The sequence below is a fragment of the Lagopus muta genome, chromosome Z (genome assembly GCF_023343835.1).
Source record: "Lagopus muta isolate bLagMut1 chromosome Z, bLagMut1 primary, whole genome shotgun sequence".
Taxonomy (NCBI): domain Eukaryota; kingdom Metazoa; phylum Chordata; class Aves; order Galliformes; family Phasianidae; genus Lagopus; species Lagopus muta.
In genome coordinates, this window is record NC_064472.1 from 50377140 (window position 1) to 50395278 (window position 18139).

At 40.0% G+C, this 18139-nt stretch overlaps 1 protein-coding gene across 4 annotated transcripts in view; it reads right to left on the minus strand.

Moving 5' to 3' along the window:
- MCC (MCC regulator of WNT signaling pathway) overlaps nt 1–18139 on the minus strand; it is a 206983-nt gene that overhangs the window by 57538 nt on the left and 131306 nt on the right. For all 4 annotated transcript variants that reach the window (XM_048931366.1, XM_048931365.1, XM_048931364.1 and 1 more), the window contains 2 exons: nt 17535–17648; nt 3843–3985 (listed from right to left, as the gene is read on the minus strand). In XM_048931366.1, the coding sequence (XP_048787323.1) occupies nt 3843–3985; nt 17535–17648 (257 nt within the window). The remainder of the gene's footprint in view (nt 1–3842; nt 3986–17534; nt 17649–18139) is intronic.

Here is an 18139-nt window from a genome sequence, read left to right on the forward strand (position 1 = left end):
TGAAATAGGAAAAGCATGGAGTAACACTGCTACATGCATCCTGCTGACACTCTATCAGGAATTTCAAGCTAGCATCATTCAGTAGAGGGGTAAAGGCTCTGCAAGATCATGCACAAACACCACATATTCTTCCACTCAACAGCTTAGTTCTGTTTGTCCAAAAACTGAGGCTTAATATTAAAAATAACATATAGCCACCCCTTCCTATTCTCTTCCTACCAGACAACAATACCAAGGCATTGCCACCCAGTTATATTTTTCCAAGAAAAAAACAGAGCCAAAGTTTAGGTCTCCAGACAGCTCAACTGAAAAAAAGCACCCTCATGACAGTTATTTAGAATTCTTTTGCTCCAAATCATCAACCATCACGTAACCAATCTGCCATAGCAGGTGGTGGACAAATTCTGTAGTGTCAGACATAAAGAACCAGACAAGCAAGAGGCTCTTCTAATTGCACAGTATCAGTACAGGCAAGTCTCCTTCAGCTTTAATACGCAATAAATTACAGCTGTGCATCTCCCTTTTTTTTTTTTTTTTTTGGCAAGGCTAGGCTTTCAAACCAGCTGAGCTGTCCAGAGCAGCAGAAGATGATGAGAAAACTTCAGATGAATGTTGGCTTGCTCCCACAACCATGGTGATCTCATTTTTGTTAGGAATGCAGGAAGAATGTAATACAAGAGCAGCAGCTAACTTCATGTGATCACACACATGGAATGTGTTATACCACAAAATGGCTAGCAAACCTAGAACAATCATGAAAATTTCTGGGGAAAAAAAAAAAAAAAAAAAGATAACACAAAAAAAATCCCATACAAGGTAACTGCTACTAAGATCAGCATATCAAATATACTTGGGAAGAGGTACAGACATCAACATGCAAATTAAGCTTTCTTCTAGACCTGGCCTTATTAAGCCATGTTATGAACAGCTGTTATGTTCTAAGCTGTTCAAAACCCACAGTTACACAAGGAGAAAAAAAAAATCAGAAGGAGGGAGTCGGGGGTAGGAAGAAAGAGAGTGAGAGATAGAGAATATCTAGGAATGGAGACTATCACCAGTTTACACAATCTTCCAGAATTCCTCAGGCTGTTGCAATGCCTAATTTGAACTTACACACTATTTTCTGCTTACGTTCTACATGCCTTCTGAGGACACTACTCACATTCAAATGAACAGTTAAAAATTTAAAAATGACACAGTGTCAGCTGGATAGATGAAAACTCTCCATGAAACCCTATTTTCTTCTAACTGTTTCCAGGATATTTCTGTTTATTGAAAAGGACCCTAAAGATGTCATAAAGAAGCAGTTTACCCAAGTTTATATTTACAGCCTAAAAACAACACATGAAAATACCAAACAATCTGTGTTAGCATTAGGGAAACATTTATCTATTCTGCAGCTGAAGTAACATCAAGAAACTGCTTCTAGAAAGCCAAAATGTTGTGGTATCACAAGAAAAGCTTCCTCTTGATACTACATGGAGTTGTCCTACAGTCATATGAAAAACTCGAATACCCCCTGTAACCTGATTTAGCAAGACAGTGTTAAATATTAAGGCCTGGGAACAGCCACATCGCTCCAGCTCATACTCATGATGGCCAAGGGTGGAGTGTGGTGAGTCACATCTGTCCCAGCAGTGACAGCAATTACACAACCCCTGCTCTGTGGGATGGAACAGCCTCTGAAGAGTGACGCAAAGAAAATCCCACACTGAATTTACAGAAAGTGGCAGCAAAAAGCATTAGTTTTATTTCTTTCAGTCATTGTTACAAACAAAGAAATCTCTCCAATTCTACTTATGCACTACATTTTTAGCAAAAATATTTCTCTTCTACTACCTAAACACTAAATAATTGGATAGCCACAGAAAACAGGGCATTCCATTCATTAAGGAAATTTAAAAAACAACACTGACTTAATAAACATTTTTATTCTTACTAGTAAAACAAGAGTGGATCAAAACAGGTGGAGCAAAAATGAGCTCTCATATGACAAAACCAGAGAGGTGGGGCATAGCATTTGTTGCCATAGTATTACTCTAATGCCTTCAAAAGTTTGCACCCCAAAAGAGTAACAACAGCACTTTTTATGTGAAGCAACATACATGCACTTTGTATCAAAGTCAGTTCTAATGTCTCACTTCCTTGCTCATGCCATAACTACTTTTTTTTATAGATACATTTAAACACAGTATCTATCCAGTCTTAACATCTGTGCTTAAAATCATAGAATCATTAGGGTTGGGAAAGACCACAAAGATCATCTAGTCCAACGTAAAATCTGAAGTGACTTGCTTTTTTAAAAATGCTAGTTGTTATTTGATTAATCTTTGTCCATTTGATTAACCTACTGGCCTGAACACAAGTAGTTCTGACGTTCAACAAAACTGTGCTTTATTTCAATACACAAAAAGAAGATGAAAGAAGCTACAGAGGGGCATTCCTTCAGCTTCAGACTGGGCCATCTCTTTCTTACCGACCCGGTTTGAAATGGGTAGACCTGACTGTCTTAAATAGCAGCAGGATCTCATCAGGAAATCTTGATATATATTTGACATTTAACTTGCCACAGAGATTCCACAAAAAAAAAATCTCTCTTCTATGTACAATTTTCTCGATTTTCAGAGTGTTTTTCTGCTACTGAAGCAAAAATATATATTCAGCTCTCACACTTCAGATTCCATTCTTTAATTGGCCTTTGCAGTTCATAAAATTTCACCAGAGGAAGAGAGGGGAGTGGGATGGGCAGTCTCATGCTAAAAAGAAAGATGACTTGAAATGAGATGAAAAGAAATTCTACGTGCAGAGGTAGCAAGCACAAATGAATAAGGGAGTCAATGGGATTTTCTTCAGAGATAGACTATCAGTTTAGAAAATCCTTCCCTGAAAATATCTCCCCATGATCATCACCAGTTATAACCATCATGAAGTTTACAGCATTTATTTTCTCATATAATATTAACACCATATAATTCCACTACTTCTATTGTAAAGCTATATTTTCATGATGATACCTTCTCTTATAGTACAACGCATCTTGGGTTTTTTTTTTGCATATAATAATTTTTTAATGAAAGGTTAAATGAGCAGTTGTAATGACTTATGCTAAGAGAAATGTCCACAACGAAAAGAAATGAAGCAAATATAAAAACCTGTTCAGCCAGCAATTGATTGAAAATTTGCTATACACATCCAGTAGACTTTATTTACAAAGGCATCAACTGTAACTGGACACTCTGTAGAAAATCCATACATTCATGTGATTTACCTGCATCCCCAAAAGCTAAACCTTTAACACACTCTTTTCTCGTACTAGTTCAAGTGAGAAAAAAAGTGTCCATCTGCAGTCAAATGTAAAGCTTATTTTACAACAGTTATACAATTGATTTTGTCACAACTACAGGTAGATGCAAAGCACACTGAAATCCAATTGATCTGTATTTCCCATTAGAAGTGTTTCATTCATCTTAGGTATCTACAGAATGACACAGAAGAAAGTGAAAAGCTGAGGTGCAGATTGATTGGCTATATCTTCCCTTATGACTATGGCTATCACTTATTTCTTCTCTTTGCATGTACACTAAGATAAGAAATAAAAAACTTAGCATAATGCAGTGCTCTGCAGTGCCTGCTAAGCTGAACAGAACAAGACTCTGCCATTGAGAATGCAGCACTTCTGTGCTTTCAATGATACCCTACTACCTTAACTAAGAGCAGCTATTAAGTACCAGCTCTAACAAGCATGACCTAGGAGTCATGACCAACTTATATTTACAGCGTAATTCACACCATGCTCTGCATCAAGTTTTGCATGGCACAGAATTTTCAGAGATTTTCCATACCTTATTGTTGTTCCCTGTAATCGATCAATCTTCTTATTTAATTCAGCAATGATACTGTGCAGCTCTGTGATTCGCTCCTCATAGCGTAGCGTTGTTTGCTCCTGCACATCTTCGTGCTCTCTCATTAGGTGGGATTGTTCACACTGAATCAGAGAAGCAAAAAATGGAATGCGTCTTACAAACAGCTCCACAGAGAACAGATACAAAGAGAAGATGACCCCTTTACAAGGTCTTCATACCCATCAGATCAAAACTACAAGAAAGAAAGCAAAGAAGTAAAATACGACAACTACAAAGAGGAAGTAACTAGCAAATTTTTAGAAACTTTGAAAATCTACTTTAGGACCGTATGACTGAAAGAATGTGTGAGATTTGTGATGCATATAAAATCTTTAGGACTTTCTCAGCACTGTCTGAATTTGAATAGGTCATAAGGTACAAATCACACTGTTACAAAGAAGAGTAACCATGCTTCAGGGTTGTAACTTCCTTTCCAGTATTTGTTTTTATTAGTCTTTTGTAATACTGCACATTTTCCTTTTCAAATCCTCTATTATAAAATGTGTACTATTTCAACAATTAAGTGGCTATACTTCTGACAGTTATTGTATAAGTATCATGAAATCCCACTTTTTCTTTCTGACCGAGTACTACTTCCAGCCTCTCTGGCTCACTCTTCACACCAGCAGATACTCTACTGGAATTACAGCCTCTCAACAGCACATGTTGATTGAAGTTTTGCTTTGTAGTAGCTGGAAAGTGCAAGACTTCTAACCTTTTGCTTTGGACCTTCCACAGGAAACAGTCAAGCTTCCCAGAAACCACAGAAAACTATATGCTATACTTGGAACAAGAAAAACATCACGAACTGATAGTATTAAAAAACAAAAAAACAAAACAATTTAATAGAAAAGGTGAAACATACGATTCCAATAGCAATTCTAATGGCTACAATTCATAACAATGTATGAAGTCTCCACATCTAATTTTTTCAAATCATGTACATGATCTATATGAAGGTAATTCCTTCAACTCTTTGATAAATACAAAACTTATGCCCATACTAACAGGCACGCCAGAATTTTTACAGTTTGCTCTTACATTTTTTGGGCTGTTCACATTAGAGTTTGAGAATATTTACAGAAAACACTACTTCAAAATTACAATTTATGCTGAGCTTCAGTAACATTTTTATCTTACAGTTGTTAGTAGAATTTATCTCAATGCTTTTTGACTTTCAGGAATGTGTACACTGCCAGACAATAGCTCAGAAGTTTACAGAACCTTTCCACGGACTAAATAAAATGGTGTCATGGTTCTATGTTTTTTTGTTTTTGTATTTCAGTATTCCACATCAAAACATCATGTAGTGTACGGGGCATTAAAGTGTCACTGCCCAATCCCAGCTACCTATCCCTGTACATTACAGAAGTCACGGGATCTGGCTCTTCCGGGTGGGGGGGGCGCTCTCTTGCTGCCTGGCAGTGGGTGCTGGAGGGTGCTTTCCTAGCCGTTCCAAGCTTTTCAGGTTTGAATCGGTCCCGGGAACTCTCCCTCTCTCATCTTGTCTGATTTATTAATCTGATTTATTAATCTCAATTGCAATTAAATTGTATCTATTGTGTTACCTTGTATTCCAATATTATAGTAAAATAAGTTTTCCTCCATAGATTGTTGCCGCTGTTCTTTTCCTCCCTTCCTTCCTTCCCATTTTTGTGGGACTGGGGTGGGGGGGGGGAGGGCAGAGGCCTGTCGCCCCTGTCACGGACATAGATTGATCTGGTCAAATCCGTGACAGATTTTTTGGCGCCCAACGTGGGGCGACTGCTTTTTAGCTTTTTGAACGAATCTCTTTTTCTCTCTGCTCTTAGAGAGCTTCGTTAGGGAGCATTATCAGTAGTTCAGGTTTCTGTGCTGAAAAACCTGACCTTGAAAGATTAGGCGTACTGCCAGTGTTCTGGGATATTTGTAAACTTTGAGCACTACTTAGTCTGTGTAGTGCCTTTTTTCCTTTTTTTTTCCCTCCTCTTGTTAGCTTCAATTCATTAACCCTTTTTTAGCAAGCACCAGTGATGAACCCACTCGTTATCGTGGGGGTGCTGGGTAAAGGATTAAAAGCAATGGTGCTAGTCACAACCTACTGGCCAATAATCCAGCTCATAATTATGTGTTGTGGAATTGCAACCATATATAGGTACCTAATGACACTGATGGAGACACCTATGTTTTACCTATTTGCAATGTGGTATGATTTGAACTTTGACATCTACATCCCAGAAGGAATGGCTAATTTCACAAACAACTACATCCCAGAAGGAATGGCTAATTTCACAAACAACTACATCCCAAATGGAATAGCTAATTTTACAAACAACACGATGTTCAGACCAGTCTCCAGGTTTTCTTCTCGGTTTGTCAAACGTTTTTCGAATCTTGAATTAATACTCATGTTGGTGTGCATGTCATTAAGTTCTCTGATTGTATTCATAATTGTGAATAATAAGAGGAAGGAGTCTCTTCTGAAACCAGAGAATGATGACTGGCAGGGAATATGGAGAGGTTTAGGAAAGGTCTTAGAAGCATGGGGACCCGCAGTGTCATGGGATTTTACTCTTGAACACCTGTGGGATCCTGAGAAACTAAGCCAGTATCTGAGTCAGGGACTATGCGGCTTACATAAATCTAAGGAGGTACAACTTATTTGGGGTTTGGCTTGTGCTTACCGTGCCCTATATAATACCATTCTGGAGAGAGAGAGTTTCCGAGCTGAGGTTCAAGCCAAAGGGGAAAATCCCCAAGTCAAATCTAATCAATCACAGGAGACACCAGTAACAATACCAGTTGCTCCTGTGGAGGGCAAGAAATGGAAACGAGTGTCTTCACGTCTTGAACGAAAAAGAGAAGAAGAGGAGGAGGAGGAGGAAGATCCAGGCGAGGGGCCCTCCTCAGAACCACCACCACCACGAAAGGCAAAAGCGAAAACTAAGAGACATGCAGAAGAGAGTGATGAAGAGGAAGTCTCTATTACTACTCGCCGGCCTCTAAAGATGACTGAAATCCAAGGTTCAAGAAAGGAGTTCACACGGCGCCTGAATGAAAGTATTGTTTCCTGGTTGGTTCGCTGTTGGGACAGTGGGGCCCATAGCTTGTCTCTGGATGGTAATGAAGCTCGCCAACTAGGTGCCATTGCCAGAGATCCAGCTATTGACAGAGGAATTAGTCGATGTTCGGATGAGGCTGCCTCCCTCTGGGAACGAGTGTTAATAGCCGTGAAGGAAAAGTATCCCTTCAAAAATGGCTTGAAGATTGCAATGAAAAAATGGGATACAGTGGAAAAGGGTATCCAGTATTTGAGGGAAATAGGCGTGGTGGAAATGTTGTATGACCCTGACTTTGTTCCTAACCAACCACACCAAAACCGTGACCCTGAAAAGGTGAGGACAACGCCTGAGATATGGCAGAAAATTGTGACAACAGCACCGGACAAATATGCCGCTACACTAACATCAGCGTGTGACAGATACCAGGAACAACAGAGAACACCCTTAGTTTATGAATTAATTCTTACGCTCCAAAACTACGAACAATTGCTGTCCCCAATTCATTCTGCCGTTGCTGCAATATCAAGAATGACGGAGCAGGTGTCTCAACTGATTAACCGTGACAAACCTGTAGCAGTATCAGAAACGCTTGATGAAGATCAGGATAATCAAAAGAGTCTAATGAAGGAGATGAAGGAGATGAAGGAGATGATCCGAGCCCACCTAACTAAAGACGATAAACCTTCCTTCTCATGTGCACGATCAAAAATCTCAGCTGTTAGAAGCAAACACTCTCCAGCTCAAGTAAGGGGTAATACACCGCGAATTGCCTTATGGTATTACCTACGTGACCATGGAGAAGACATGGGGAAGTGGCACGGTCAACCTACTCCTGTACTACGAGCCCGGGTGAAAGAATTACAAAGCAGATCTACCACCCGTGCAGTTGCTCCAGTTACCACAGGTAATGAATAGGGGGGCCCTGCCCTCAGTCAGGGGGGGGAAAGGGATAATAGAGTATATTGGACTGTGTGGATTCGATGGCCTGGCACATCAGAACCACTGAAATATAAGGCCCTGGTGGACACTGGTGCACAGTGCACTCTGATGCCCTCGAGTCATGAAGGGACAGAATCAATCCATATTTCTGGAGTGACCGGGGGCTCTCAAGAACTGACTGTGTTGGAGGCCGAGATAAGCCTCACTGGTAAGGACTGGCAAAAACATCCTATTGTGACGGGCCCAGGGGCTCCATGTATACTAGGTATTGATTATCTCAGAAGGGGGCATTTCAAGGATCCTAAGGGGTATCGATGGGCCTTTGGAATAGCTGCTGTGGACACAGACAACACTAAGCAGCTGTCTGTTTTGCCTGGCCTGTCAGAAGATCCATCTGTTGTGGGGTTGCTGCGAGTAAAAGAGCAACAGGTACCGATTGCTACAAAAATGGTGCACAGGCGTCAGTACCGCACCAACAGGGATTCTTTGCTCCCCATTCATAAGTTAATTCGTCAACTAGAGAGCCAGGGAGTAATCAGCAAAACTCACTCACCTTTTAACAGCCCCATATGGCCAGTGCGTAAAGCCAGTGGAGAATGGAGGCTGACGGTGGTCTACCGTGGCCTGAATGAAGTCACACCCCCACTGAGTGCTGCTGTGCCGGACATGTTAGAACTCCAGTATGAACTGGAGTCAAAAGCGGCCAAATGGTATGCCACCATTGACATTGCTAATGCCTTCTTTTCCATCCCTTTGGCCAAAGAATGTAAGCCACAGTTTGCTTTCACATGGAGGGGCGTTCAGTATACCTGGAACCGTTTGCCCCAGGGGTGGAAACACAGCCCGACCATTTGCCATGGGTTGATTCAAACTGTATTGGAACAGGGCAGCGCTCCTGAGCACCTGCAGTACATTGATGACATCATTGTGTGGGGCGATACAGCAGAAGAAGTCTTCACAAAAGGAGAGCGAATAATCCAAATTCTTCTGAGTGCTGGTTTTGCTATTAAGCGAAGCAAAGTGAAAGGACCTGCCCAGGAGATTCAGTTCCTAGGTATAAAGTGGCAAGATGGCCGTCGTCACATCCCGACAGATGTGATCGACAAAATCACTGCTATGTCTCCACCCACTAGCAAAAGAGAGACACAATCTTTTCTGGGTGCAGTGGGCTTTTGGAGAATGCATGTTCCGAACTACAGCCTCATTGTAAGCCCCCTTCATTATGTGACGCGAATGAGAAATGAGTTTACATGGGGCCCTGAGCAGCAGCAGGCTTTTGAACAGATTAAACAGGAGATAGCCCGTGCCGTGGCCCTAGGGCCAGTACGGACGGGACAGGGTATAAAGAACATCCTCTACACTGCTGCTGGAGAGAACGGTCCCACTTGGAGTTTGTGGCAAAGAGCCTCGGGAGAGACCCGAGGCCGACCCCTGGGATTCTGGAGTCGGGCATACAGAGGGTCTGAAGAGCACTACACTCCAACTGAGAAGGAGATCTTAGCCGCTTATGAAGGGGTTCGGGCTGCTTCCGAAGTAGTCGGTACTGAAACACAGCTCCTTCTGGCACCTCGACTGCCAGTGCTGAACTGGATGTTTAAAGGAAAGGTTCCCTCCACCCATCATGCTACTGATGCCACTTGGAGTAAGTGGATTGCACTGATTACACAACGAGCACGGATGGGGAACCTCAGCCGTCCAGGAATCCTAGAGGTCATCATGGACTGGCCTGAAGGTAAAAAGTTTGGAACACCACCAGGAGAAGAAGTATCACGTGCTAAAGAGGCCCCACCATACAATGAACTACCAGAGAATGAAAAGAAATATGCCCTATTCACAGATGGATCGTGTCGTATTGTGGGAAAGCATCGCAGATGGAAATCTGCTGTGTGGAGCCCCACACGACAAGTTGCAGAGGCCACCGAAGGGAAAGGAGAATCAAGCCAATTTGCAGAGGTAAAGGCTGTCCAACTGGCCTTAGATGTCGCTGAACGGGAGAGGTGGCCAATGCTCTATCTTTACACTGACTCATGGATGGTAGCAAATGCCTTATGGGGGTGGTTACAGCAGTGGGAGCAAAATAACTGGCAAAGAAGGGGTAAACCTATTTGGGCTGCTGAACTGTGGAAAGACATTGCTGCCCGAACAAAGACTATGGTTGTGAAGGTGCGCCATGTAGATGCTCATGTGCCCAAGAGTCGGGCTACTGAAGAACAGCAAAATAACCATCAAGTAGATCGAGCTGCCAGAATTGAGGTGGCTCAAATAGACCTGGACTGGCAGAACAAGGGTGAATTATTTCTGGCTCGGTGGGCCCATGAGACCTCAGGTCATCAAGGGAGAGATGCAACATACAAATGGGCTAGAGACCGAGGGGTGGACTTAACTATGGATGCCATTGCACAGGTTATTCATAACTGTGAAACATGTGCCATCATCAAACAAGCCAAGAGGATGAAACCTCTGTGGGAGGAAGGGCGATGGCAAAAGTACAAATATGGGGAGGCCTGGCAGGTTGATTATATCACCTTGCCACGATCTCGCAATGGTAAGCATTATGTGCTTACTATGGTGGAGGCAACCACTGGGTGGCTCGAAACATATGCAGTACCCCATGCTACCGCCCGAAACACCATACTGGGTCTCGAGAAACAAGTCCTGTGGCGACACGGCACCCCAGAAAGGATTGAGTCAGATAATGGGACTCATTTCAAAAATTCTCTTGTAAATACTTGGGCCAAAGATCATGGCATTGAGTGGATTTACCATATTCCCTATCATGCACCAGCCTCTGGTAAAATTGAACGATACAATGGATTGTTAAAAACGATGCTAAAAGCACTGGGTGGCGGAACATTTAAGCACTGGGAGAAGCATTTGGCAGAAGCCACCTGGTTAGTCAATACCAGAGGATCTATTAATCGTGATGGTCCTAACCAATCCAGTTCCCTACATACTGTAGAGGGAGATAAAGTCCCTGTTGTACATGTAAAGAACATGTTAGGAAAGGCAGTTTGGGTTCTTCCAGCTTCTGGAAAGGGCAAACCTCTCCGTGGTACAGTTTTTGCCCAGGGACCAGGATCCACTTGGTGGGTAATGCAGAAGAATGGGGATGTCCAGTGTGTACCACAAGGAAACTTGATGCCGGGGGAGTGCAGTTACTAATTTTATGTATATGTATATAGCCATGTGTGCATTTTAATCATTTTTTGTTTGTTTGTATATATGTATATATATTTTAAGCATGATGTAACGATGTAGAATAAGGGGTGGAATGTCATGGTTCTATGTTTTTTTGTTTTTGTATTTCAGTATTCCACATCAAAACATCATGTAGTGTACGGGGCATTAAAGTGTCACTGCCCAATCCCAGCTACCTATCCCTGTACATTACAGAAGTCACGGGATCTGGCCCTTCCGGGTGGGGGGGGGCGCTCTCTTGCTGCCTGGCAGTGGGTGCTGGAGGGTGCTTTCCTAGCCGTTCCAAGCTTTTCAGGTTTGAATCGGTCCCGGGAACTCTCCCTCTCTCATCTTGTCTGATTTATTAATCTGATTTATTAATCTCAATTGCAATTAAATTGTATCTATTGTGTTACCTTGTATTCCAATATTATAGTAAAATAAGTTTTCCTCCATAGATTGTTGCCGCTGTTCTTTTCCTCCCTTCCTTCCTTCCCATTTTTGTGGGACTGGGGTGGGGGGGGGGAGGGCAGAGGCCTGTCGCCCCTGTCACGGACATAGATTGATCTGGTCAAATCCGTGACAAATGGTAGTTCCTTCCTCAAACTGGAGTCAAAAGTGATTTCAGCTACATTGAGACAAAGCAAATACATCCTACTGCTGGAGAGTACAGCAATTAGTCAAATTTTAGAAGACAGGAAGCGTTCAACTGGCTTTTAAAACTTTCTGTTCAACTAAGTGGCTAACTATATATATTATAATGAGTATTGCAGGATCACTTAGGAACTCGTTACTATTATTTCTGAACACTACCATTGTATCTAGCTGAAGTACTAGCACTGCTTTAAAAGTGCGGAAGTAACAGGAAAAAAAAAAAATACTTAACATAAATATTTAAGTACAATATGGAGTTTTTTTCCTTTATAATTCCAAATTTCCTCTGGTACACATTGATATCCAAAGAATTAACAGTTAAGTGCTTTCCAAAACAGTGAATTTTGTGCACTGTTTTTTCAGTTTTAAACCAAAGGATGCTTCAGATGGAGTGTGCAGTAATTATTTTCAGACAGTAAATAAAATGCTTATCTCAACAATTTTTATCTTTCTAAGCTCTGAACTGAAGAGCAGAATTTGTTTATCTTGACCAAAGATATACAGACCCTCGATAATGGACCTCAGCCACATTACCAGAGTTGTCTTCTGTTTTTTCTAGTCATCTAACAGCCACCATTTTCAAGGACAATCATAATTTAGTGATAGACACAACTGTGAGCCATAGCAGTCTAGCTATATGATGGCAGTTAAGTTTGACTTTTTTAAAAGTGCTCTTGGATTATCTTGGGTGAAAGTGATTTCACGAGGCAGCAAGAAACCTCAGGGAGACAGGACCTGATGCTAAGAAGGAACACTGAAATTTAGAGGACGATTCAGGGTCCAGAAATTCTAGTCAGTCATGACAAGTCTCAACTGAAAAATACAAAAGTATTTATACAGTGAAAACATAACTTAATATGAATCCCAAAATGCAGCAATGTAAAATTCTGCTTATACAGACTACTCTTTGTTATTGCACATTTACCTCAAAACTTGAAAAATGCATCTCTTGGTACCCACTGCTAAACAGTTTTTTTCTTTCCTTTGATATTCAGCCTGTTCATCACTGTCTTTATTTTCCCTGTCCTTTGAGTCTCAGAACAATGACCTGCCCCCAGTTCCTATCTCTTTAAACTATGATTTATTTGCATTTCAGTCACAAGCTTTTGAAGATAAATACCTTACACTCTTCTTCCTCATCCCCTCTTCCTGCCTAGTACTTAAGTTCTCATCAAAACATTAAGGGCTCTAATTCTCTGAAAAAGCAAATACAGGGATAATCCACTGAGAGACTGCAAAAGACAAGTGATTACAGAGGTCAGGAGAAAAGTTTCTTGCAGTTTTCTATGCAAGCGACCCTTGGCTGATTTTTCGTACACATCTGAAAGGTTATTTCGATTACAGAATAAATGAACAATGCCTGGAAACACCCTTTTCCGACCTCCTGATGCTAGGAAACAACTATCAGTGGGGAAAAAAAAAAAAAAAAAAAAAAAAAAAAAAAAAAAGTACGAAGAAAGAGGATGTTAAGGGAAAGTATTTTAATCCAAATATATTGTTGCAACACGTGATGCTACTGACTGTGATGTACACAAATCCCAAACTCAAGAGATAAGAACAGTGCAGATTCCGCGTTAAATTTGAAGTGTTCAGGAAAAAACAAAAAACCACCAGCAGCAGTGCTAGGCTAACAGATTTCTCAGTTCCTCAAGACCTGCAGAGCTGCAAACACTGTCTATGGCGTTATTCAGGGAAACCACAATTCATCAACTGTGTTAGACACAACATTAGAATCTGTTGAACAAGTAATTGAGCATAGTGAAAATTAATTAATATCGTACATTCAGTGTTCACTTGATGTGTAAAAAGATATAAGTGAACAGGGCTAGTCCATGTGAAATAAAGACATCACACAACAGAACTAAACTTCAGTGCTGATCTGTTGACTCTGTTCACCTGAGCATCTCTACTTCAAGTAAGTTTCTTAAACGAGAAACTGAAATCTCCCATGAAGTGCAAATGTTCTTATATGCCAAGTAATGTTGGTTATACTTTTATATTGAAATTCTGCTGTCCCTCCCTCTATTCTGAATAACTGAAAGGATGGCAAGAATTTATAAATGCAGTAATGGAACACATTGACAAAGGAATCAGAATGTTGCAGCGCAGTATTTGTTTCTCCACGCCTACAGTTCTTACAAAATTCCATAATTACCTAGACTAAGTATAAAGACAGAAGAGAACAGAACTACCTTGTGAAAGGTGATGAAAAGATAAGATGTAGAAAGTAAACTGTCTACTCTTGATATATTTGCTGAAACTTTCAGCGAGTTACTAATTCCATGCTTCTGTGTAACTGTTGTAGCTTAACCACAGTAGATAGCTAAACACCACAAACTTTCCTTCCTTTTACTCCCAGGAGGAGTGGAGAAAAGCATAAGCAAGAAAACTTGTGGATCACATTAAAAACTGTTTAGTAAGTGAAAGAGAAGTGAAAGAAAAGACAATAAAACCAAACACATGTGAAGTCAGTCACCCACCACCTCCCATGGGCAAACTGCTGCTCACCCAGCTGCCAACAAAAAGGCAGCTTACCTCCCTCCGATTCCCCTACCTGTACCCTGCTGAGAACAGCACTACTCAGCATAAAATGTCTCCCTGTCCAGTTTGGGTCATCTGCCTGGATGTGTCCTCTCCTGGCCTCCTGCGCATCACCATCTACTCACTGAGTGGGCAGAGACAGAAGAGTCCTTGGCTCTGTGCAAGTACTGCTCAGTATCAGCTCAGACACTGCAGTGCTATCTGCACTGTGCTGGATGCAGATCTAAACACAGCACTACTGTTATTTGTGCTTTCCCTTCAGACATTTATTATTTATTATTATTAGAGCCAGGATACCTAACCATAGAGGATTAGTAAAAAGCACTACTTTTATTCTCACAACCAAAACAAGATTCTGGAAGACCACATCAGATATAACTGACCACTACTTTACAGTAACTTTCATTCATAAGGTCAGTTCAGTGCCAAATTTTACACTCATACAAAGAGACAAGGAGATCTGATGTCTTATAGAAATAATACTAGCATGTACACAAATGCTTTAACAGGGACTCTACAGACTGGACTTCTGGAAACGAACTCTACCATAACACAACAATCAGCAATCGGTTACATCCTTCTATAAAAATCTTATCAAGCTGAGCTACCCGACTATCTGTCAGCTCCCCAAATCACTTTTCTTCACCAAATACCTTCTTCCAAAGTTTTATATGCTTCATGAAATGTCAGGAAAGATGTTACCAAAAATGTGGTCAAAGGAATGCTTTTTTTCCAGAGAGCATATAGTGTGCCAGCAAAAAAAAAAAAAAAAAAAAGCATGTGCTGCTTTTGTAAGTATAGTCAAAGAATGAGATTTAATGCTGACCCACTAGCATCTGAAAATGGTTATGCAGAACCTCAAACACTTCTTATTTAATGTATGCCTTCTGAAACTCTAATTCGTATTAGTGAGGAAGAAATGCATTAGCCAGATGCTGTCAGAGAAAAATGACATATGTAATGTGATATGCATTTGGATAAATCTCTGTAGATTGGGAGGAAAAGTTAAAAAAAAATAATAATGCTATGTGGAACATCTGCTTGAAAAAGAAAGCAATGAAGTCAGAGTAAGAAGAAAAGGGAAGGCAAAGTCATCAGAATCTGTTTCAGCATTTAAATGTAACTAATTGAATATATAAGCTGTGCATCTTTTTAGACTTTAAAAAAAGAGTATTAAAATGTTTAAAAATAAGTGTTTAAAAAATGATCATTTTAGACTTTCATTTACACCTCAGAAAGTTTCTATTCACCTGGGGGAGCTTTTAGAAAAAAAACTTCCATAATATTAAGACTACATAGAAATTGTTAATTAGAAAGTATTTTTTTTTTCCAAAAAACAATTGCACCAAAGCTTCTCATCAGCCACAACTATAGCATTAAGCCAGAAACGTACATTATACAAACAATCACCCCAGTACAACTAGTGAGACTCAGTCAGTCTCTTCCCCCGAAGTTTCTCTGCTCCTATTAAAATTCCTCTTCAGTCCCACACCCACAGCTTTATAGTTTTTCTTTAGAATATGCACACTGGAGTGTTTATTTCAGTGTGGAGAAATGTATAGCAGAAGCACATTAGGCTTCAGATACTCCAAAAGAACAGATATTCTGATTTTATGTTATTCATAGTTCAGGCATCGGTCATCACTATGGTTCTATTTACAACTACAAAGCCCAAGATCACGGAAAAAAACCACCAATATGAGAAAACCAGCACTGTATGCATGCACACCTGGTAACCAATTAAAAAAAAAAAAAAAGAAAAACATCATGCTAACAGAGCACAGTCATCATCAGTGGGGATATATCATTGTATGAGAGCATGTACAAGGTACTCTTCATTGGCTGAGATATGACATGTATTTTTTAATAAAGACCAGGAAATAAATGTAGAATACTAACAAAAAAATCTGTATTTATCACAGTAAAATCACTTGGAAGAGTTAAAAATAACAACCACAACAACATAATCACACAGAATCATAAAGACTTTTTGGGTATAGTGGACAGTTTAATGATTGCCAAAGGCAGCCAAACATCAAGCTGTACCTCAGAAAGAGGACCTGCCTTCAGAGAGCACTGTAAGTTCAAAAATGATCTCAAGATTATAGCCATAAATAATGTGTGTGTCTCTGGCTCACAGATCAAAGGGAATGAAAGGGACAATGTTTTTACTCCACTATGCTGCATTGATGGGCTGGAATAAGACTATTGTTTACAAACCTCAAAATAGCTGAAAAAATACAAAAGAATGTTAGAAGGACTGAAGTAAAAGCCTTAAAATGTAGATTATTTAAATATTTCTACATCTGGCTTGAGTTTAAATAATACACAGTTAGACACCTCTATCAAAATGCCCTGATAACCAAAGACTGCAAACTCGCAGAATTGCAGAATAGTTGGGCTTGATCTCTTGAGGTCAATTCTTTAACCCTATCCACTGAAGGAAGGTAACTTATAGCAGAACAGGTCCAGATGGCTTTTAAGTACTTTCAAAGACGAAGATTCCGCAACGTATCTGGATAACACGTAAGATGTGATATTTTACAAGACAAAATGCTTTGTCTGGCTCTCTGAAGCTGTAAATGAATACATACTTTGCAGTTGTTTTAAATGGCAAAGTATTTATAAAAGGTAATTGCCAGAGTAACAGTACTTGAAAACAGAGGTTCTGTTCATAGGAGAAATATTAGATACAATAGTTATTTCCCTGTTTGCATTTGACTCTCTACATATATCTTGATCTGAAAAACAAACCATTAAGAGCCAAGAAAGCATCAAAGCTCACTTAATCCTTTGGCTTTCCACTGACTGTGTTTTCTATAACAGAGATACATAAACTGGCTCACTAGAAGCGAGACTGAGATCACTAATCATTTCTCGCATTAACGTCGAAGTGCTGAGGATTGGTAATCGATTTTCATCAGTGTTAATTTGTGCTGTGTGAATCTCACTCAAGACTAAAAGACTCTGATCAGCCACCTAATCCACTGATCATCACAGTTTTTATTTTCTAAAGTAATTTAAAGTGTTCACTATTAAAAGAGGCTGTTGGCTTCAAACAAAATCAATCCAATTATTTCTTGGTACTTCAAAAAAAAGAATATTATCAGCATGTAAAAGTTAAAACCCTTGGCAATCATGCTTTGTACAGTATTACAATTCTTTTCACTCACGACACTGTTAAGAACTTTCATCCTTTCTCCACACATCATACACCTCTCCGGAGAACAAGGACAATAGAAAACCACTGACCATCTTCAGAATTTTAACTGTTGCTCACCTGTGCTTTTGCCAGTTTCTTCTCCAACAGGTCACGTTCTCTTTCTGTTTGTTGCAGACGTTTATTAAGCTCCACAATGTCTCCCTTTAATGATGCCAGGGCTGCTAAATGAAGCTGGAAGACAAAGGATAGAGAAAAAAAATTAATCTAGTAACAAGCATTATAGCAGAAGAATTTGAAAGAAGATACGATATTATACAGTAGTCACAACATCTTTGGATTTCTTAGTTAACAGGAGCTTTAGAATAATGGTAGTCAAAAAGTAGTTCACATACTTCAACACCTTTTTATCACTGAACTGTCTTCTTCAGAAAATCCACCTGCTCCTTCAGAAAAACAGTATAAGAACAAGTGTAATGAAAAGTAATACAACTGCTTATGTGTGCATAAATCCCAATATTAACTTAAAAGCAATCAGCTCAAGCATTGTTTTGTAACACCTTACATTAGATGTCAGCTCAGATTTGTGTTATAAAAGAAGGTGTGTCATGTTTTGATGCATTCAGAGATAAAGGTTATCAGTGTAGTGAATAACTCCATGCATAGGACTCAATTTTATTTTGCAACTACTGCCTACTCCATTTTGAACTGCTTTACTGTTATTT